This window comes from Leguminivora glycinivorella, chromosome 20 (genome assembly GCF_023078275.1).
Source record: "Leguminivora glycinivorella isolate SPB_JAAS2020 chromosome 20, LegGlyc_1.1, whole genome shotgun sequence".
Lineage (NCBI taxonomy): Eukaryota > Metazoa > Arthropoda > Insecta > Lepidoptera > Tortricidae > Leguminivora > Leguminivora glycinivorella.
The window spans coordinates 10,152,049-10,175,391 of NC_062990.1; the positions used below are offsets into that span (position 1 = coordinate 10,152,049).

At 39.5% G+C, this 23,343-nt stretch overlaps 2 protein-coding genes across 5 annotated transcripts in view; one reads left to right on the plus strand and one right to left on the minus strand.

The window, feature by feature from the left end:
* Positions 1–3,336, minus strand: part of LOC125237179 (deubiquitinase DESI2) — a 33,509-nt gene extending 30,173 nt beyond the window's left edge. Inside the window, exons 1-2 of one of the 3 annotated variants that reach the window (XM_048144167.1) lie at positions 3,138–3,336; positions 2,503–2,646 (exon numbers count right to left, since the gene is read on the minus strand). In XM_048144167.1, the coding sequence (XP_048000124.1) occupies positions 2,503–2,613 (111 nt within the window). In that variant the 5' untranslated portion in view covers positions 2,614–2,646; positions 3,138–3,336. Of the gene's footprint in view, positions 1–2,481; positions 2,647–2,776; positions 2,860–3,137 lie in introns of those variants that run through there. The other 2 variants (XM_048144165.1, XM_048144169.1) reach the window with 2 other exon arrangements.
* A 475-nt stretch (positions 3,337–3,811) lies between these two features.
* On the plus strand, positions 3,812–22,245 carry LOC125237015 (coatomer subunit delta). Of its 2 annotated transcripts, XM_048143934.1 has the most exons (16): positions 3,813–3,896; positions 4,045–4,084; positions 4,173–4,293; positions 5,310–5,412; positions 6,616–6,735; positions 8,149–8,208; positions 9,464–9,575; positions 10,503–10,596; positions 12,055–12,216; positions 14,033–14,109; positions 14,910–14,998; positions 17,405–17,552; positions 19,037–19,148; positions 21,037–21,159; positions 21,412–21,614; positions 21,825–22,245. In XM_048143934.1, exons 1-15 carry the CDS (start codon positions 3,894–3,896, stop codon positions 21,578–21,580), a joined length of 1,533 nt encoding a protein of 510 aa, XP_047999891.1. In that variant the 5' UTR covers positions 3,813–3,893; the 3' UTR covers positions 21,581–21,614; positions 21,825–22,245. The 2 variants fall into 2 exon arrangements, with proteins under 2 accessions (XP_047999890.1, XP_047999891.1); XM_048143933.1 differs by having other exon boundaries at positions 3,812–3,896; positions 21,412–22,245.
* Positions 22,246–23,343: the final 1,098 nt, after the last annotated feature.

Below are 23,343 nucleotides of genomic sequence, written 5' to 3' on the forward strand. Positions count from 1 at the left end.
AATTTTCAAGGTGTGTATTTGATGATAATCAATGCAAACATGTTTGAATTGATTAAAGTGAACAATTAACTTGAATTGTGTCCGATATCTGATAAGATGGGCACTGAAGAGCTTCGCAAACAGACTAGTCTGTGGATTATCAGTTGATTAACCTTTTCTACGAATGAGAATATTTGCTCTTGCTCAGTCAAGGGCAACATTTTGTAAAAACATTAATTTTTGCTAAGTAAGAAACTGGCTTTTTTGCAAACCCAAACACAAAGGTCTGTCGGTTTTGTTCATGGGTTGAAGTAAGTAAGTTTAACGAGTTGAACAAAGTAGAAATATGATAATACTAGCTTTTTCCCGCGGCTTCGCTCGCGTTAAATTCGAAAATTGCGGATGCTCCATACAAACTTCCACCCCCCATTCTAGGGAAGTGGGGAGTTAGAAAGAGACAAAAAGTAGCCTATGTCACTCTCCATCCCTTCAACTATCTCCACTTAAAAAATCACGCCATACGTCGCTCCGTTTTGTCGTGAAAGACGGACAAACAAACAGACACACACACTTTCCCATTTATAATATTAGTACGGATAGTTATACCGAAATTTTCAGACCAAAGCTTCACAGCAAAAATATAGTTACGACGAGGCGGTCAACACAATCATGTGTACTTTGTTTTGTTTACTTTGTACTTTCTTGTCATGATGTGTTCTTAAATGATAACACATCAATACGTGTTATCATTTATCAAAATAATGGATTTTAGATCATTGCCACCTGGCACACACCTGTGTTCAAGAGAAAAATACAATCGATTGATCAAATACTGTAATTTATCGTAAATCGCATACTATTATCATACCGCTAGAATAGCTACCAAAATCATGGAAATAATACGAGGAAAGTGAAAATCGACAGCTAAATTTTCCCATTCAAATGTGATATGATTGATATGAAGTTCATTAGTATCTTATAGAGGTATGAAAATCACCTCAATATTTTTTGTGCATAATACCTACGTCACAATGTGCAATCATTTAAATATTAGATTTCAAACTTATCCTTGACACACGTTTATCTAACATTTACAATTTGCAGAAGCCGGTGCTAATACAAAACTAGCACTGCACAAAATCAAAACTTGTCCCTTAATTTTTGGTTGGAAAATAAAGCATTTTAATACTGTCCTTGGTTAGCACAACAATGATAAGGCAAAATTTATTTCACAAAAAGAACCATACAAACTTTCCATAGTGACTTTTGAGTTCAAAACAACTTATATTATGGGACTAATGCTGGAATCGCGAAAAAAAATATTGGCTGTTCCATAGAAATAAGCGGCATCATGACAGTCGAAATGTATGAAGCCAATTTTTTTTCGCAATTTCAACATTGGTCCCATAATAAAAATTGTTCATTATGACCGAAAAGCCACCCTGCATAAAACTCTATACTTAAAAGGATTCAATTGTATATATATACAATGAATATGAGTAATGTTTCCAATAGATGATAAATTGGGATTACTTTAAATATATGTAATATAATTTGTTGCCTTAGTAATTTAATGAAGCATTTGCTCTTTGTACAATTTAGTGCATAATGTAATTTTCATAGTAAATATTCAAATTTGCAATGTACATTATGAAGTTTGTAATGAAAACAATAATAAATGAAGTGCCAGGCCTACAAGCGGGTCTATCTACACAATAATATGTGATAAATTATAAAATTCTACAGTTCCAATGTCAACTTATTTAGCATTTTTTTTACAATGTTACACATGGATCAAATGTTTAATGCTTGAACTAGCTATCTCTCTAGTATCTCGAGATACAATACACAGTATTAAAATGCAACATTACTTTTTTGCTACACATTTTTTTGTAAATTGTTTAAAGGGCTTATTTTGGTAAATATTAAGTTGCCGTCAATAGAATTTGTGAACAATGTAAACAAACCTTGTAGTCAAAATATCTTTAATTTCCATTCTAACTCATCAGATACTGGCTAAATCCATGTGTTATTTAATCAATTCATCTCACATTATGATCCTCAACCTTTAAAATAATAAAATTGTGCTAGAATATTGATATTTTTTATACAATGGTTTGTATACATTGTTGACAATTTCTATTGACGGCAATTTTATCAGAAAAATGTCTTTATCAAAATAACGCTTTTAGACCAACAATGCTTTGCAATTTATATAAATAAAATTCAAGAATATTTTGAAGATACATTGGGCACTAAATCTGAGCGCCACGAATAAAAATTTTGACTCCTTTTTAATAATTTATTATAATTTGCAGTTTCTGTAAGGTTGGTGTCTAAGCCCAGACAAATTTGAAAACCACTGCCTTGGGATGGAACTTCACCATGCAACTTTTTGCTTAAAAAGGGAAACATTATAATTATGCTGCTCACAAAAGCTGTTACAACTATTGAGGTTTGCTAAGGTAGTTGACAATGAAACTGCATAATTTAATAATTTACCTGCCAATCAATGTTTCTTACTGGCTTAGGCTCCTCAGAGATAGTGGACGAGACAATCAGCGGGTCGCTGTCCTTGTCCCCGGCCCTGTCTGAGCTCCGCTCCGAGCCACGGTTGCTACCGTCTCTCTTCATTTCTACACATACTTCTCAACAGCTAAATCTGTCCTACAGAGTTAATGATTAAAAAAACAAGCTTGTGAATTAAAAATGTGGGTAGTCACTAGGTTTTTTTTGGAAAAGTAACCTATAAAAAGTTATCTACTTTTACATATTTTTATGGCAAAATAAAGCATACCTCCGTATCACTTTCGTCGATTAGAAAAGCATGCTCCATGGCACTCAAACCATAAAAAATAATATAAATATCACAGCCATAACAAATTCTGATGTACGGATATTAGGCACTGTACTACACAATAATCAACATCCTTTTGTAGTGACTAGTGCGTCGTTAAGTTAAGCAAATCCTATTGGAAGTTTCAAATGCTATTAAATATGAATAGGCGGCTGATGAAAATCATTGTATGCAAATACACTTCAACCATTATCAAATATAATGTTTGAAGTCTCATTAACAAGGCACGTGAGGTATTTGAGACCTACAGCATCGGCTCTAAAACTAATACGAATCAGAAATATGTTAGAATTTTACTTACAACTTTTGGTTGTCCTCTTTTGTATGCAAACGTATTCCATAGAACTTAACAGCTTCTTCACATATGTAGCTCCATTGTGGAAGCAGCACTTAAATTGCAGCAAGTCGTTCAATTAAAATAATGCAAAAATAACAATAAAACGAATTAAATACAAAAATTATACGCTTTTTCAATGTGCCTGCTACTCTAACAAATTTGACCTGCCAGGATACCACAGATAAAGAAAATTCCGAGACATATGTCATTTCACACAACAACACTTTGTTTACCGGTTTTTCATACTTTTGGAACTGCTATTAACAAGTATCAGGGTGGCTAGCCGAATGGCACAATCGCTCACGAAACGCTCACGAAACGAAGCGCTAGTAGATATCTATCTCTATCGCGCTTGCATATTGGCGCGACAGAGCCAGCGGCGTATCGCTTTCGTTTGGCGTCGGAGAAATGCCATTCGGCTACGGGGCCTGATCTGTGATCGTGCAGCACGGGAAGCATGGTCGTGCGATAGACGATAAAATATCAGGCCGTCCCTATCGCACTTACAAATAGTGCGATAGGGACGGCCTGCTATTTTATCGTCTATCGCGCGACCATGATTCCCGTGAAATACTTGGTACTTTTTTATACAAATGGCAACCCAAATTCCAACGAAAAATTAAAAAATATATCTACACGTCATCTGTCGATTGTCAAACAGATTTACGCGAGGATTTTCTTATTTTTTATGCAAATTGGTGTGTTTTGAACAATAACAAAATGGTAAATTGATATCCTTTTTCAACTATAATCTAAAAAGTCATACTACAAAGTTCCATCTTTTAAGAATTCTGTGTAATAAACATAATCTTGTCGTAGTCTTTCCGGCGTATGTTTATAGTTTAATTACTGAATATTTCGCTTATTTCAGGTGCTTATAGCAGCTACAGTATGCACAAAATCAGGGAAAGGTAAAAACAATTCATTACCTACTCATTTTATACAGTGTGGTTAATTTTTACATGCAAATTGTGATGAAATACGTGTTCATGTTTTTAGCCCTAGTCTCGCGACAGTTTGTGGAAATGACGAAGGCGCGTATAGAGGGGCTGCTGGCAGCCTTCCCCAAGCTCATGACTGGAGGTCGTCAACACACCTTCGTGGAGACTGAATCAGTCAGGTAAGTTTCAAATACTCTGTGTAATGTGCAGTACATTTAAATTTATACAAATAATCATGTGCTAAGAGAAATAAGTAACTGCATCTAGCACTTCTATTCTATATTATGCGTGTACTCTAAACACTGTTTACAGAAGTAGCTAACAAAGTATTGGAAATAAACTTATTATCAAACACTATACACAAATAAAAGTGTCCATAATTCAGTGCTTCCCAAAGCTGACTGTGCTTTGACCCACCCAACAAAAACATTTGGAGCCTACCTTAGTGTACGGTCCACATACCGCACATTGCCATCTCAGCGAGATTACTTACAGTTGCGTAAAGCATTAGAATACGAGTCAGTTCACGTGCATAATTACCGCCCATCACGCGTGTTCTCATTAGCATTTTCATTCATTATTTCGCGCTTTTATACTTAAGGTATTTTAGTGACAGTAAATTGTTTCGGCAATAGTGAGTGTTATCATTACATCAAGCAACCAACAGAATATAACTGGTGTACGGAGCACTAGCAGCCCATATACTTAGGTTGTTATAAAAGAGGAAAAACACAAAAACATTTGGAGCCTACCTTAGGTTGTTATAAAAGAGGAAATAGTACATTACAATACAATTTCAGTACAGATGATGTTTTTTTTTACGCACTAGTGCGAGAAGTGGTTCATTATATGTCAGCTCAAAATTTCGGAGGGCCATCTGTACTGAAAAACGTCATACGATACACGTGTGAAAAGGAAATTCGTAACTCGTGTTGATTTAAAACACTCCCTTCGGTCGTGTTTTAATTTATCGCCACTCGTTTCGAACTTCCTTTTTTACGCACTTGTATCGTAATGTACTATTTTAATACAAGTGCTTAAATTTTCGAGTAGTTTCTGAACCCACTCATTTGCTCTTTACCCAACTATCAGTAATTGCTACTTTAGGAATGGGTGGCATAGATCATTTTAATCTCAACTGCTTTATAATATAGCTAATTCTTCCGAACTCTACTATGTTATAACTTTTTTGCAGATATGTGTACCAGCCACTAGACAAGCTGTACATGCTCCTCATCACCACTAAGGCCAGCAACATTCTTGAGGATCTGGAGACACTCCGTCTCTTCAGCCGAGTGGTAATGCTTTATCATTTTTATTCTTCTTCCTCATTCCCTCAATAGCGTAGCGTGTCTCCATTGAACGCGGTCATAAGCCATGTGGACTGCACGATGTAGGCTGCCGCCAGTCGACTTCTTCACACAGTTTGACCATCTCTTACGAGCCCCACCCCAAGCGCGTTTACCATTTATTCGCCCCAAGATGATACACTTCTCCATATTATGCATTGGTGATTTCATAATGTGACCGAAAAATCTAAGGGTTCGCTCCTGGCATATTTTGAATGCTTTATCATTTTTATTAGGAACTTTGCAAAGAAACGCTGCCAAGAAAAGCGAAACATTTTAATTTACAGAAAACATTTGTGTCACAAGAATTATTTTTGTTTTATACCCTTTTAAATCCTACCATATAAATGAAAAAATTACTATTTGCAACTGAAAATTTTAACTTTAATTTATTATATTTGTTTTAAAATCTAATGAAACAAAATTAATGCAACTCTGTTCTAACGTATTGATTTGTATTTAATTGTACTCAGTACAACAGGGTAAGGCAGTAAGATCTTGAACCTTAGGGAGGATATTTGGAAATCATGGAATGAAATCCAAGTAACAAAAATCAAAATCATACAATATAATTATTAATTACAATATATAAAAAGTAATTAAATTCGAGTAAAGTATATGAAAAAGGAGTGGAAGGGTCAGTTGGTAGTGGAAGACCTAGGCGAACTTTTCTTGATCAAATCGGGGAAATATTGCAAAAAGGCCAGGTCAGACGTACTCGAAACCGACGAGCGTGTATGAGAAACGTTATGAAAGTGTGTGAAGCGAAAGTGGTTTGTCAGGATCGTAGTAAATGGAAATCCGTGATCTCTGCCTACCCCTCTGGGAAACAGGCGTGATTGTATGTATGTATGTATTAAATTCGAGGGTTTACTGGTGAAACCCGATAAATCGAGATAATTTGTCCTTGAAATAACAACATTGCGGAAATTGCACATAGTTCGAATTTCAAAAACCAGTTAGCTCAACTTATCGGGTTTCACCAGTAAACCCTCAATTTGTTCATTTCCTTATAAATTTTTGGAATCGCCCATTCCTAGTCTAGTTGGCAACTACTAGTTGCATCCAAATACACAAAGCATCCTTTGAGAACATGCATAGATTTCATGCAATCTATTTGATATCTTATTACAATACAATGTATTTTACCAGGTGCCTGAATACTGCACCCAGCTAACTGAAACGGAGGTGCTGAACCAGGCCTTCAACCTGCTGTTTGCCTTCGATGAGATTGTGGCTCTCGGATACAGGGAGAGTGTCAACTTGGCACAGGTAAATACATCATTATCAAAAGCCTACAAAAACTACCGTTTATTGTAAAATACCTGTTTGCAAAATAATAAATAAAATAAATAAATATTATAGGACATTCTTACACAGATTGACTGAGGCCCACGGTAAGCTCAAGAAGGCTTGTGTTGTGGGTACTCAGACAACGATATATATAATATATAAATACTTATATACATAGAAAACATCCATGACTCAGGAACAAATACCATCCATACTAATATAAATTATAAATGGGAAAGTGTGTGTGTCTGTTTTTCGCGGCAAAACGGAGCGACGAATTGACGTGATTTTTTAAGTGGAGATAGTTGAAGGGATGGAGAGTGACATAGGCTACTTTTTGTCTCTTTCTAACGAGAGCGAAGCCGCGGGCAAAAGCTATTGCAGAAATTACATTAATAATATTGTCTTCGGTTACCGCGATAGTTACTCATGAAATAAAACTATAGAATTTAAATTCATTATACGCGATTTAATCCGTTTCTATAGTTTTATTTCATTACATTAATAAATTGTTCCAAAAACGATTCCACTCAGCATGTGTCGGACCCCTTGGTGCCACAATGCTGGTTTTCAGTGTACCCTTAGGCCGATAGTCCACTATCATATGTTTATCATAGAAATATGATCATATGATTCATATCGTCACTACTTTGAAAAAATCTCGTATCTCACGCTGCTCCTCAAAGTTAAAACGCAGTAAGTCTATATGCATTCCATACATACTTACTACAATTTTCTTTTCATTGACAGACGAAGATACAAGATTTTTTAAAAGTAGTGACGATATGCAACATGCCCTCCTTTTTCTTCCGTCGTCCGTCGTTGGAGAAAAAGGGAGGCACGCAGAACTTTGATCATATTTCTATGATAAACATATGATAGTGTACTTTCGGCCTTAAACTTATACATATACCTACTAAGAATAATGCTAATTTATGTACATTTGTGTAGGTTAAATTGTGTTCCTTATAATATTGATTGTAAAACTAATATGACAGCTATTTTAGTTTATATAACCTAATCACAAAATTCAAATTTTTAAAAAACCTCCGACATAGTTGACCGATTTTCATGAAACATGGCTAAGAACACTCCCGACAACTCAGCTTTCAAAAAAAAAACGACATCTAAATCGGTTCATCCGTTCGGGATCTACGATGCCACAGACAGACACGTCAATCTTATAACACCCCGTCGTTTTTGCGTCGGGGGTTAAAAGTAGAATTCAGCACGGATAGCATGGTCGCGCGATAGACGATAAAATATCAGGCCGTCCCTATCGCACTATTAGTAAGTGCGATAGGGACGTCCAGATGTTTTATCATTTATCGCGCGAACATAATTGCCTGCCAGGAAAGTTTTCTAAACTACATAGGTACATATTGTTCTCAGGTTCGTTCCTTTGTCGAGATGGACTCTCATGAAGAAAAGATTTACCAAGCTGTTAGACAGGTTAGTACGTGATACTTTACATGTCCTCTCTTCGATCGGGTTTTAATTTATTTACACCTTGCAAATAGGCTACTGGACTCTTATTAAAATTGGCACAAGAAATGATTGTTTCCTATAGTATTTGACATAAGAAACCAATGTTTATAGATTTTGGGTGTTAAAAGCCCATGATGGCTACGTATTTTAGATTAAAAATGTGTGTAATATTTTTTTTAATTTTTGACCATCGAAAACGCTGTCAGACATGTAGTGACGTCATAGAACCTAACTTAACTTTATGTCGAGTCAATCACTGATATAATGAACTTTATGCCTCATACTTAAATGTCAGGAAATTTTGTGTTCAATTTGATTTACGTCATGCACAGACAAACTATAGATTAACATGGCTAATGTTGTTTTTGCCTGATTAAGTGAAAGTATACTTTAAAAATGTTTTTTGCGGTTTTCAAGTCATAATAAAATATGGCAGCATTTTTTTTTTGTTAATTGGACAGTAATTAATAATACAAGATGGACTTTAAAAAAGGGTCAAGTAGCCTATTTACTATTTTACAAGCTTTTATTCAACTTGCTTGTTAATATGTTAGTGTGCGTCAAAACGTAGAAGCTAAATTTGACCCACTTCCCGGTTTCCGATTGAGCTGAAATTTTGCACACATATGTAAATTACGTGACAATGCAATATTATGGTATAATGGAGCTGATCTGATGATGGAGCGGAAAGGTGGTCATAGGAACTCTGTCATGAAACGTCGCATCCCCGTTTTTAGAAACGTCTCGGAGAGCAGTAGATGACTGTTGAAAAAAGCAATAGTCGGCGATAAAAGCTTGTGCCAAAAATTAAATTTTTGCAAAAAGCTTGTTGTTTCTCACTTGTAATATACCTACTATTAGTACATTGTGCTATTGAAGCGTTGGTGGCCTAGCGGCAAGTACGTGCGACTTTCGTTCCGGAGGTCGCGGGTTCACCAATGATTTTTTCGGAATTTATGTGCGAAATGTAATTTGATATTTTCCAGTCGCTTTTCGGTGAAGGAAAACATCGTGAGGAAACCGGACTAATTCCAATAAGGTCTAGTTTACCCTTGTTGGAAGGTCAAATGGCAGTCGCTTTCGTAAAAACTAGTGCCTACGCCAAATCTTGGGATTATTTGTCAAAGTGGACCCCAGGCTCCCATGAGTCGTGGCGAATACCGGGATACCGCTAGGAGGATGATGATATATGGTTTTCATTTGTAAATGGTTATTTTAGACTCAAGAGCGAGAGGCGGCCAACCGCATGCGAGAGAGAGCTAAGGAGCTGCAGAGAGAACGTCTCGAAGCCGCCAAGAGGGGTGGCGCGCCGCGCAGCACCATGGCTTTCGGTAACAAAACTAAGAAATACCGTTACAGATGTAGTACGAAAAGATTTGAATAGTTACGGAAACGTACGAACGTGTCTTGCTATTTCAGTCAGTGTCAGTACAGGATGTACTGACACTGACTGAACTAGCATGACAAATACGAACGTTTCCGAAGGAAACCCTTTTCGCACTACATCGGGGTAGAATAGACTAAGAGTTTTGAATGATTCACGGTTATTTTCATTAGACTTATATTGACCGGGATATAGACCGTGATTACCTTTTTGATTTTTGTCGAGCTCCCGATATTTCGACGCAGTTGCATGCATCATGATCACGGAAAACTGACGAAAGCGGGTGGATGTTAAAGTTGCATAGACAGCGCGCGATCTACCCTCCTTCGCGCGCGTCGGCTGCGTTCACTTTCAGCGTTACCACTAGTCGCATTCACACTCGAGGATCTGCGTCGAAATATCGGGAGGTAGACAAAAGTCAAAAAGGTAATCACGGTCTCTATCCCGGTCAATATAAGTCTAATAGAATAGGCTAGTTTCCTATAATTAAAACAAAATATTTTATGCAGTGCACGAAATAAAGCACCACATAATTAGAAGAAAAATATGTTTTGAAAAGAAGTGGCCCGCCGAGATTCTTGCCGGTCCCATAGTGGATACCCCCCTCCCAACTGAGGGGGGACTGAAATCTTCTCGAGGCTGAGGCGCAGGGTTAGAGCCGGCGTAGCTTTATTTGACGTTCATATGCGCATTGATTTATGCCTACTTGAAAAATAAATATTTCACTTTCATTTTTTTAAATTCATTCATTAGTTTCATTCATATCCACGTTATATAATATTTTAATATCTATAAATTACTTAACAAAGTATAAAACTTTCGCTGACAATATACATCTGTTTCTGAAGTATAAATGTCTGTCTCACCTTATCAGGCAGCAGCGGTGGTTTTGGCAACCAGTCCATGTCTTCAGCAGCGGGTGTTGAACCCATCGCGGAGAAGATCCCCACCACACCTGCTAGGGACACGTGAGTATTTACCACCACATACAAAATATGCCAATCTGAATCCTAAGCCAATGTAGTAACTTTTCACAGTAAACGACAATGTGACTTCTGTCTGTGTATAGTCTTAAATAAATCATGATGGAAACAAGACAGGGTAGTGGCCTGGGAATGGTTGACCGTACATTAGTCACTGGCAAACTGATTTAGCAAAAGCAAATAGGTTGAAATAACTGTGTGATGTGGGTGTACTTTAATAATAAAATTAAACTCTTAAGGTTTTGCATTTTTTTTAACTGTTTATGTCTATAAATAATTACAAATTACATGTTTTTTCTTCACTACTAATCTTAACTAATAGAAATTGAAGTCTGTACTTTCAAATACAATCGAGTTCCTAGTGTTTTTTGCCATCTAAATATATAAAAGACTAAACTGACTGACTGACTGACTGACTGAAGACTGACTGACTGACTGACATATCAACGCACAGAGATTCCAAATTTCCAAATTTGGCACGTAGGTTCCTTATAAGGTGTAGAGGAGCACTAAGAAAGGATTTTTCAAAATTCACCTCCTAAGGGGGTGAATAAGGATCCAAAGTTCAACGTTTGAATAAGATTACTTTTAGTACGCGGGCGATGCCGCGGGAAAAAGCTAGTTTAATATATTTCAACAATATTTTACCGGTCTGGCTCAGTCGGTAGTGACCCTGCCTTCTAAGCCGCGGTCCTGGGTTCGAATCCCGGTGAGGGCATTTATTTGTGTGATGAGCACAGATATTTGTTCCTGAGTCATGGATGTTTTCTATGTATACGAGTATAAGTATGTATTTATCTATTTAAGTATGTATATCGTCGCTTAGCACCCATAGTACAAGCTTTGCTTAGTTTGGGCACAGAATATATAATAGTACAAGTACAGAAGGCCCACTGCTTTGATGTTCACGAAATGCCGCCTTTTAAATGCCTACAAAATTCTAACAAAGAAACGAGCCGCACGTGCGCAGCGTCGGACGATAGGGTTGCCTATTCAAAAAGAAGATAAAATGTTATACTATTATACTCCAGTCTTGGGTACTTTCTAGGTATATAGGTATATACAGTATTTATATATTTTTGTTTAAGTCCCAACATCACAAGCCTTATTGAATTTTTCCTTGGGACTTAATCAATAGTAGATCTGTGTAAGATTATCCCATTTTATTCATGATGTCTATTTAACTAAGCATTATTAGCCATTCACAAGCGGACATCGCATATACAACTAAAAAAAACTCGCGACGTAAAGTAACAATAGAAAGTGCGAACGGGCGCTCCGTGAGAACGCGCGCCACCCCTGATTAGGCCGCGAACTCGCGGCCGCCAGCATGTACTTGTAGCGCGGCGATAGAATCGTGGAGTGAGACGCCCCTGGTTTGTGGCTAAGTTGATCTATGTAAGGTGTCCCCAATATTTATATCTATTTATTTATATATTTCAGTCGGCCGGCGACCCGTTCAGCGATGAAGCTCGGCTCCCGCGGCACAGACGCGGAGTCCTTCGTGTCCAAACTCCGCAGCGAGGGCGACGTGGCGGCCGCAGTTGCCCCCACTACCCAGCCAGACGTCAAGCCTGGGGCTATACCGGCGCCCGACCAGAAGGAGTGAGTATTACAGTCGCGAAGTCCTTCGTGTCCAAACTGCGCAGCGAGGGTGACGTGGCAGCCGCAGTTGTCCCCACTACCCAGCCAGACGTCAAGTCTGGGGCTATACCGGCGCCCGACCAGAAGGAGTGAGTATTACAGTCGCGGAGTCCTTCGTGTCCAAACTGCGCAGCGAGGGTGACATGGCAGCCGCAGTTGTCCCCACTACCCAGCCAGACTTCAAACCAGGGGCTATACCGGCGCCCGACCAGGAGTGAGTATTACAGACGCGGAGTACTTCGTGTCCAAACTCCGCAGCGAGGGTGACGTGGCAGCCGCAGTTGTCCCCACTACCCAGCCAGATGTCAAGCCTGGGGCTATACCGGCGCCCAACCAGAAGGAGTGAGTATTACAGTCGCGGAGTCCTTCGTGTCCAAACTGCGAAGCGAGGGTGACGTGGCAGCCGCAGTTGTCCCCACTACCCAGCCAGACGTCAAGTCTGGGGCTATACCGGCGCCCGACCAGAAGGAGTGAGTATTACAGTCGCGGAGTCCTTCGTGTCCAAACTGCGCAGCGAGGGTGACGTGGCAGCCGCAGTTGTCCCCACTACCCAGCCAGACTTCAAACCAGGGGCTATACCGGCGCCCGACCAGGAGTGAGTATTACAGACGCGGAGTACTTCGTGTCCAAACTCCGCAGCGAGGGTGACGTGGCAGCCGCAGTTGTCCCCACTACCCAGCCAGATGTCAAGCCTGGGGCTATACCGGCGCCCAACCAGAACGAGTGAGTATTACAGTCGCGGAGTCCTTCGTGTCCAAACTGCGCAGCGAGGGTGACGTGGCAGCCGCAGTTGTCCCCACTACCCAGCCAGACTTCAAACCAGGGACTATACCGGCGCCCGACCAGGAGTGAGTATTACAGACGCGGAGTACTTCGTGTCCAAACTCCGCAGCGAGGGTGACGTGGCAGCCGCAGTTGTCCCCACTACCCAGCCAGACTTCAAACCAGGGACTATACTGGCGCCCGACCAGGAGTGAGTATTACAGACGCGGAGTACTTCGTGTCCAAACTCCGCAGCGAGGGTGACGTGGCAGCCGCAGTTGTCCCCACTACCCAGCCAGACTTGAAACCAGGGGCTATACCGGCGCCCGACCAGGAGTGAGTATTACAGACGCGGAGTACTTCGTGTCCAAACTCCGCAGCGAGGGTGACGTGGCAGCCGCAGTTGTCCCCACTACCCAGCCAGATGTCAAGCCTGGGGCTATACCGGCGCCCAACCAGAAGGAGTGAGTATTACAGTCGCGGAGTCCTTCGTGTCCAAACTGCGCAGCGAGGGTGACGTGGCAGCCGCAGTTGTCCCCACTACCCAGCCAGACTTCAAACCAGGGGCTATACCGGCGCCCGACCAGGAGTGAGTATTACAGACGCGGAGTACTTCGTGTCCAAACTCCGCAGCGAGGGTGACGAGGCAGCCGCAGTTGTCCCCACTACCCAGCCAGACTTGAAACCAGGGGCTATACCGGCGCCCGACCAGGAGTAAGTATTACAGACGCGGAGTACTTCGTGTCCAAACTCCGCAGCGAGGGTGACGTGGCAGCCGCAGTTGTCCCCACTACCCAGCCAGACGTCAAGCCTGTGGATATACCGGCGCCGGACCAGAAAGAGTGAGTACTACAGATGCGTAGTCCTTCGTGTCAGCAGCCAGACGTCAAACATGGGACTACCGGTATCCAAACAGAAACAGTGAGTGACGAAATACCCAGGACCTAGATTTCGACACATCCAAAAATGATTTTGTGTATTTTGATCTAGTTCTAAAGTAATTTCTTTATTTCAGTGTTCACCTGCGATTTGAAGAAAGGTTGAATCTGGTGGCGGGACGCGACGGTGACATACAGAATTTCGAGCTCTCTGGTGAGCAAAACACACCTTTATCACAGTATAATAAAGAGTACTATCGTACAGTATGGCCACTCCCGCTCCCCGCTGAAAGTGCCGCCCACCCCCTCTCGGTTACCGCCTGTCAAAAACGCGAACAGTCGACCTGTCATATTTTCAGTACAAGCATGGTACGCGTTCACGTACACGAGCTTAGAATGTGTGCTAGGAACGCGCCTCTTTCATATATTTGATAGCCAGTGTCCGAGATGTGCCTTTATTGTTGAAAGTAGATTTTTTTTTTTTCAAAAAACCTGTAGTGCTAACAGAAATGTTAGCTTAAACCAAGGACGATATAATACCGGAACTGACAAAGCACATACATAAAGGCGTACCCCTGCAATGTATGGGCCTTTTAGGCTTAAAACTAGATGGCGCTGTTTCGCAGCCTGGAGTTGGCCAAAATCATATTTTCCCCAAATATTTTTGCGTGTTTTTTTTTTATAAGAACAAATGACATGCTGATGACAAATGACATTTAGAAAAAAAAATATTGTAGTCATCATCAGTGTAGTTATGATAGTCTTTAATAGGTGGCGCTAAAAAAGTGAGGTACGATTCTTAGTATGGAGACTAAATCCGTACTAGTATTATAAATGGGAAAGTGTGTGTGTCTGTTTGTTTGTCCGTCTTTCACGGCAAAACGGAGCGACGAATCGACGTGATTTTTTAAGTGGAGATAGTTGAACTTGACGGGATGGACATAGGCTACTTTTTGTCTCTTTCTAACGCGAGTGAAGCTGCAGGAAAATCTAACCAACGGTGCTTTTTTACAGGTCTCCTGACACTGCGCATCAGCAACGAGCAATTCGGCCGAATACACGTGCATGTCGACAACAAGGACACCAGGCCATTGCAGCTGCAGGTACGAGACTATAGTCTGGCACACACTATTTATTAGCAAAGACCTATATAACTTCGTATAGACCGATAAAGTCTAAGAAAAAAACGTACCCCAAAACCATACAGAAAAAGGTACGGTGAGCTAGATGGCGATACACCTTTGGGGTACGCTCGGCTAGATGGCGCTAATATAAATATTTTGACATTTTAAAACATATCAAGCTAAGAATATGGCCCAAATTGTCAAAACTGAGGTTCAAAAGTTTTAGGCCTCTGTCGAGAGATGGCAGTCACTGTGATTACACATTTTACTTTGACAGTAACTCTCTTTAATACTCGATCCTCTGCCCCTCTAGCATAACTTGCCTTGTCGCGCGCGAGTCCATACTTGAAGTCGCGCTTGATGTATGGACTCGCGCGCGACAAGGCAAGTTGTGCTAAAGGGCCTGGTATTACTAATGTAACCGACAACCTCGGCGGCCTCGCACTTACAAACCTTTCTCTGGAAACATCATACATACATACATACAATCACGCCTGTTTTCCAGAGGGGTAGGCAGAGATCACGGATTTCCATTTACTACGATCCTGACAAACCACTTTCGCTTCACACACTTCCATAACGTTTCTCATACACGCTCGTCGGTTTCGAGTACTTTTGACCTGGTCTTTTTGCAATATTTCCCCGATTTGATCAAGAAAAGTTCGCCTAGGTCTTCCACTACCAACTGACCCTTCCACTCTTTATACAGAGTGTAACAAAAATGGTGGTGATCCGTTTAAGGGCGTACTCAGTATCGTATTCTTATCAGGAAAAAGTAGAAGAAAATTTTTTTTTCGCTAAAAAAATTTTCACTTTTGTATGAGCCGGGCCGCGCGAATCGGTCGAATCTCCATACAAAGATAAAAAAATTTTTTGCCCTGTACACAAACATTATACATCGTGTTTTTTTTGTTTTCCGTTAAATTCGACACGTAGCTGTTCATTATCAGGAACCACCCTGTATATCACTTTTAGTTAAATTCGCAAAAAAACTTTTTTCATCATTTTCATACATAATAAATGAATTTATTAGTGTGAGAGACCCTTAGAATAACATTCAAGTTAGTGTCAAGTGATTGACGGCGCATGTCAAATCAAATAATATTAGGAATTGGTAAAGGTTATCACACACGTGTGCAGTAATTATCTTTATTTTTTAATAACTCGTTAACCGTAAGAGTTATACGCTAGTTTCTTAGAGAAATTAATTGTATTTGATCTAAAGAACCTTCCCTTAAAGTTAACGGAATTCAATAAAAACAGGTTGTATTTATTAAAAAATCTCATCAAAATCCTGTGTAGTTTTAAAGATCTAAACATACGTATCGGCAGACAGAGAGGAAGAGACTTTGTTTCATACTATGTAAGGTCAGTGTCGGGAAGACCGTCTATCTGGAAATTCCGTTTACTAAATATAACTTTGTGTTTATATATCTACGCTTCTTACATTTCCAAACGTATACCAGTTTTTATCCTTAATCCATTGCATGGTCTACAATAGATATCCCTAGGACGAACACTAGTTAACAATAAACTTGATTCGTGTTTCGAACTCGAATATCGAGTTCAACATGGTTCCGCAAAAAATTAAAATAAAATAGAAGCAGTCGGAATATTTGTGCATTATGTATGTAATATAGTAATCGAAGACATATATAACTCCGTAAAGACAGATAAAGTCTAAGAAAAAAAGTACCTCGGTACCATACAGAAAAAGGTACGGTGGCCTAGATGGCATTACACCTTTGGGGTACGCTCAGCTAGATGGCGCTAATATTAATATTTGACATTTTAAAACATATCAAGCTAAGAATATGGGCCAAAATTGTCAAAACTGAGGTTCAAAAGTTTTAAGCCTGTGTCAGGAGATGGCAGTCTATGCACTGTGATTACCCATTTTAGTTTGACAGTAATTCTGTATCATACTTATTAAATTACTACCAAAGAGGATCGTTTGGTAGTAATTTAATAATCGTTCTGCCTGTCTAAGTACTAGCAAAGAGGATCGAGTATTAAAGAGCGTTACTGTCAAAGTAAAATGTGTAATCACAGTGCATAGACTGTCATCTCTCGACACAGGCTTAAAACTTTTAAACCTCAGTTTTGACAATTTGGCCCATATTCTTAGCTTGATATGTTTTAAAATGTCAAATATTAATATTAGCGCCATCTAGCCGAGCGTACCCCAAAGGTGTATCGCCATCTTGCTCACCGTACCTTTTTCTGTATGGTTTTGGGGTACGTTTTTTTCTTAGACTTTATCTGTCTATACCAAGTTATATAGGTCTTTGGTACTAGGTATTAATGGTTCATTTGCCAAAGAAACTCATTAATTTTTTTTTCATCTCTTGATATTTTCCAAATGTAATATTCAATTGTTTGCAGACTCACCCCAACGTTGACAAAGAGGCATTCCGCTCCAGCGGAGTGATTGGCTTGAAGCAGGCACAGCGGCCGTTCCCGCTCCACTCTGACGTCGGCGTACTCAAGTGGCGTCTCGCGACTGCTGACGACAAACTCGCTCCTATCTCAGGTAACATTTACTATAATGATGCTTTAATTAATAGAACATTTCTGAGAAAAAAAGCCTTAAGCTGACTTTAGACCAGCAAGTTATTGCTGCAAGTTTTGAGACATAATTATATGCAAGAAAGAGATGCAGATATTTGCCAGTCACTCTTCCCTATATTTTGCGTCTCAAAACTTGCAGCAATAACTTGCACGTCTAAACTCAGCTTTATACCACACTTTCCCATTTATAATATTAGTATGGACATCTGTTTTTAGTACCTAATTAATCTATAATTAGGTACTAAAAACAGATGTTGACAGCGGCAGCTTACTTGGGCCATTTTTTTTAAAGTTGTTCACCCCACTTTTTTTGTCACATGGGTATTTTTTACGTGATTCCTCAGAATCGCGGGGTCTTTCGATCCTGATAGAAGAAAAAAAATGTCCCATGATTTCCATACATTTTTCAAACCTTCCATTCCGTTACCGCCATACAAAATGTATGAAAAAATGGTAACGGAATGGAAAAAAACCTTGGAACACTTATTGTCTCCTAGGATATGATTGAAAGAGCTCGCGATTCTGAGTGAAAACCACATAAAAATTTCCAAATCCAAAAAAAATTGGGGTCGGAATCCAAACTTTAAAAAAAATATGGCCCGCTTTCAATTAAAAATATCACTCAACTGACGCGAGGTCGTCGTCCTTCTTGCGTTATCCCGGCATTTGCCACGGCTCATGGTAGCCCGGGTTCCGCTTTGACATTTAATCGCAAGATTTGGCGTAGGCACTACTTTTTACGAAAGCGACTGCCATCTGACCTACTAACCCGAAGGGTAAACTGAACCTTATTGGGATAACGCGAGGTATAACTTGGTGTAACCAAAGAGGATCGAGTATTATAGAGAGTTACTGTCGAAGTAAAATGTGTAATCACAGTGCATATACTGCCATCTCTTGACACAGGCTTAAAACTTTTGAACCTCAGTTTTGACAATTTGTCCCATATTCTTAGCTTGATATGTTTTAAAATGTCAAATATTAATATTAGCGCCATCTAGCTGAGTGTTCCCCAAAGGTGTAATGCCATCTAGGCCACCGTATCTTTTTCTGTATGGTACTGAGGTACGTTTTTTTCTTAGACTTTATCTGTCTATACGGAGTTATAATATGTCTTTGGTATAACTAAATTCTAACATGTAACATTTATTTATAAAGTAGCTTTTGCCCGCCCGCGTTACATTCGAAAATTGCGGCATACTCCGTACAAACTTCCACCCCCTCATTTTAGGGGAGTGGGGGGTTAGAACTCTACTCACTCTCCATCCCTTCAGCTATCTCCACTTAAAAAAGTCACCTCAATACGTCGCTCCGTTTTGCCGTGAAAGACTGATAAAGAAACAGAAACACACACTTTCCCATTTACATATAGGTATTATATCAAGTATAGATTACTGAAAATACCTTTCGTGTGTAAAATTGGAAATTTTAATTTTTGTTACACAGTGAACTGCTGGCCGTCAGAGGGCGCCAACGGCGGCTGCGACGTGAACATCGAATACGAGCTCGAGCAGGACCATCTGACCCTACAAGACGTCACCATCAACATTCCTCTGCCGTGAGTTCCTGTTCTTCAACTCCCTATCCAAAAAATAATCTTATGCAAATAAAATTCAATATGGATTTGAAAGCTCGAAAGAAAATAACCTAACCACAAAATTAAAATTTTGAAAAAACTCCCGACTGCGACATAGTGGACCGATTTAATCACAGACCAACCCCTATAGACATCTATTACAAGACGACTCGCGGTGGCCAGCCTTCCTAGTATTTGCACTGATATAAGCGCGGGCGCTCGCCGTGCCCGATCAGTATCGACCAAGTAACAGACCCGAAAGCAGCGCGTGTTTTTCGCACAAAAAAATTGGAAAAGGGTATTTTGATGCCTTAAAGATGTCCACCTGTAGTGTGAAATGGTGTGGAAAGGTAACAAGAAGCTCAAATTTAAAAACAGACGGCATTACATTCCACAAATAAGTCATATTTATAATTTATTCAGAGCCGGCATAGGTCAACTTACATTGGCCACTTACGCGTCAGTAGAGGGACAGTCATACTTCTGTCCCTTTTCATCTGGCGCGACTGCCCGCCGTCCTTGAAACGGCCAATCACAGCGCGCTTAACACATTCCCCGCCCGCTCCTCGCACCCCAAACACTGGTGACTCGTATCGCGAACCAAATATACAAGACTGCCACTCTATAGGAGGTTCTCTGTGGATTTAATGAAACATGTCTAAGAACACTCCCGACTAACTCAGCTTTCAAACAAAATAAAACTAAATCTAAATCGGTTTAGCCGTTCGGGAGCTACGATGCCACAGACAAACACACACACAGACAGACAGACACGTCAAAAAAAACAAAATAATTTATTCAGCAAATAGGCCACAGGGGCACTTTTACACGTCACATGTACATATTTAGAAAATATTTAAAATTGAATTGAAATTGCAATTGATACCATACTAATTCTAAGTTCTAACTAAATAACTATATAACACCCCGTCGTCTTTCCGTGGGGGGTTAGCAGCGAACTCATCAAGTGATTATATCCATGTCGAAGGCTTGTTTCAAATGTACTGTAGTGTGTGCTACGCCCCACATAGCCTAGACTATAAAAATCACGTACTACTGATACTGAAATACTACTACTATTGTCCCGGATTTGTAAGTTCACATTTTTGACACATTTGTTTTGAAGTATGTTGCGATGTGGCTAAGACGTATCGTTTGCCAAATCTAACGATTAATTTCGAATTGGTTGAATCGATTAGGCCCTATGTACAAGGAGGCGCTTAAACAAATATTCGATTTCTATCAACTTACTGAAATGTTATTTGAATCGAAATGTCAGACTCTGCCACATCACTAGTTTAAAAATAAAAATGAATGATTAAATGACATAATAAGTAAATCCTGCGTGATAAATTAATATCGTAAAATACTCACTAACGAAGATCCGCAAAAATTAAACATGTGTTAGATTATGTTTAAAGTAAGCGAAATATTGTTTTTAAGTACTTGATTTTTTTAAATATTATTACAGGATTTTATTTAAAATTTCATTAGGTTGCGCGAGTTTACGTTTTGTGGACGCTGTCATAAAAGAGGTTCTTACAGCTCTGGGACAATATATTCGTCACTACTTTTAAAAAAACTTGTATCTTCGTCTGTCAATGAAAAGAAAATTGTAGTAAGTATGTATGGAATGCATATAGACTTACTGCGTTTTAACTTTGAGGAACAGCGTGAGATACGAGATTTTTTAAAAGTAGTGACGATATACTGAAATACTGAATACTGACGTGGGTACGATTCATCATATGTGAAACACTCATCATCGTTAAAGACGACCATACAGACAAATTTTGTGATCAGAAAACGGTAATTGGTTGCGAATAACTTGCAAATAATTGTTTACTGAAATACGTCCCATCTCTTTCAGAACCGGCAACAGTTCAGTAGTAGTCCACCAATGGGAGGGCAGCTACGCTCAGAAAGGCCGCAACCTAATCTGGAGCATTCCTCTCATCGACAGGCAACATAAGTCTGGCAGTCTTGAGTTCACGTGAGTATTGTGCTTAAATCTGTGGACCAATAGGAGGTCAGCTCGGTAGTTATCCACCAATGAGAGGCCAACTGCGTGCAGAAAAAGCCAATGTAAGTTGGCGCTTGGCAGTAACTATCTTCGGGTGATAACATATGCATATTTTTGATCATGTTTATACAGTGTCTAGTGCCCTCAATAAAGCTTAGCATAGTAAATAATTCAATAATATTATTTTCTGTTTGGCCTCTCACGCCAATTTCATTTCCACAGGGTAACCCCAGCGATCCCCAACGATTTCTTCCCGCTGACCGTATCTTGGAGCTCCGATACCACCCTGGCCCTTCTAAGCGCCACTCACGTCTCCCAAGCGGCCGACGGTTCGCCCGTCGACTATTCGCAAGAGATCAGTTTCCATCCGGACAAGTACGAGATCGTCTAGGTGCGTTTTTTAGACCGAATTGCATTCTCGCAAACTCATAATAGCCATAAGATTTTTATGAAATGATTTCTTCTCGCTGACTGTAATAGAGTTTTAACACTAGCCTGACACTCTTGAGTGCCACTCGCGTGTCCCAAAGCGGCAGACGGTTCGCCCATCGACTATTCACAAGAGATCAGTTACCATCCGGACAAGTATGAGATCGTCTAGGTGCGTTTTTTAGACCGAATTGCATTCTTGCAAACTCATAATAGCCACTAGGTGTATATGAATTTATTTCTTTCCACTGACTGTAATTTAGAGTCCTAAGACTCCTCTGGCCATCCTGAGTGCTACTCGCATCTCCGCCGACGGTTCGCCCGTTAACCATTCGCAGATCAGTTTTCATCCGGACAAGTACGAAATCGTCTAGGTGCGTTTTTTAAACCGAACGGCAGTCTTACGAACTCGTGGTAGCCATGGGATATGCGTATAAATGAGGTTTTTTTTCTTACTTACTGCTTACGTGTATGTCAAGTCGTGGTGATTCTTATGAAACACATCGAAGTTGGTGTAATCTGACGTATTGTCCATGGGTATTATGAGTTTGCCTGTGTAATTAAAATTTGGATAGAAAATATTACACATTTAAGTTTAAATTGTATATTCATTTTATTGTAGTTGAAATACCATTTATTAAATTTAAAAGTGGAAAATGTCTGCCTTGGGTGAGACTTGAACTCACGGCCTCTGGATAAATATTCCAGCGCTCTGCCAACTGAGCCACCAAGACTTCAACCAAGCCAGCGAAATTTTCCACTACTAAGGTCAATGGGACCCGTAGCGACATCTACCGTAAGAATGTTAAACTTCTTAAACGGCAACCGGAGTTCCAAGTCATATTGGAAATTCACCAGTTACGATGCGCTAACCATGCTAAATTTTAACTTCTGATTAGCAGAAACGTCTGCAATCGATGCCACAAGGCTTAGAATAAAATTGGGTGAGTTCAAGTCTCACCCAAGGCAGACATTTTCCACTTTTAAATTTATTCTAAGCCTAGTGGCATCGATTGCAGACGTTTCTGCTAATCAGAAGTTAAAATATACCATTTATTGTTTTAGTGGGAGACTGTGTGAGTTTTTGCTAGTTAAAGTATTATAAAATCCGTGAATTCATGTAAAATGTTACTTTATGTATAACCGAAACTTTTTAAAACTATTATGAGTATGTATGTTGCATGACGTTCTAAATGAAAAAGCTTGCAAAACATATGTATTTAAAGTTAAATTGATTTATTAATAGCTATAAAAACTGTAAAATATTATAATATCATCAATAAATATTAAAATTATAGACATGTTTTATTTACTTTACACACCTTAATTTATTAACCACCTTATTTCTTACCTTAAAAGTTGAAATAAGATGATTTTTAAGGGTAGGATGGTGTAAATCCATGAGAAAACCTCATTTGTTTCAAGAACTTTAACCCCTTACCTACAACGGTTACTGAGATCATGTTAGATAGGTTAGTTCTTGGCCTAGACTTCGTGTATACGTCACTACCACACGCAAAACATGAAAAATCATTTCAAAATAGTATTATTTATCTAAAGTTATACATGAACACTGTGTATACCCATTTGCGGAACTACTATCTAAGTTGACAATAAAACAAGATATAATTTTACTAACAAATAACAATAGATAACCCCATTGATTGAGAATATTGAGATAGACTGCAAATCTTTTTTTGGGGTCAAGATCAAGCGTAAAACATA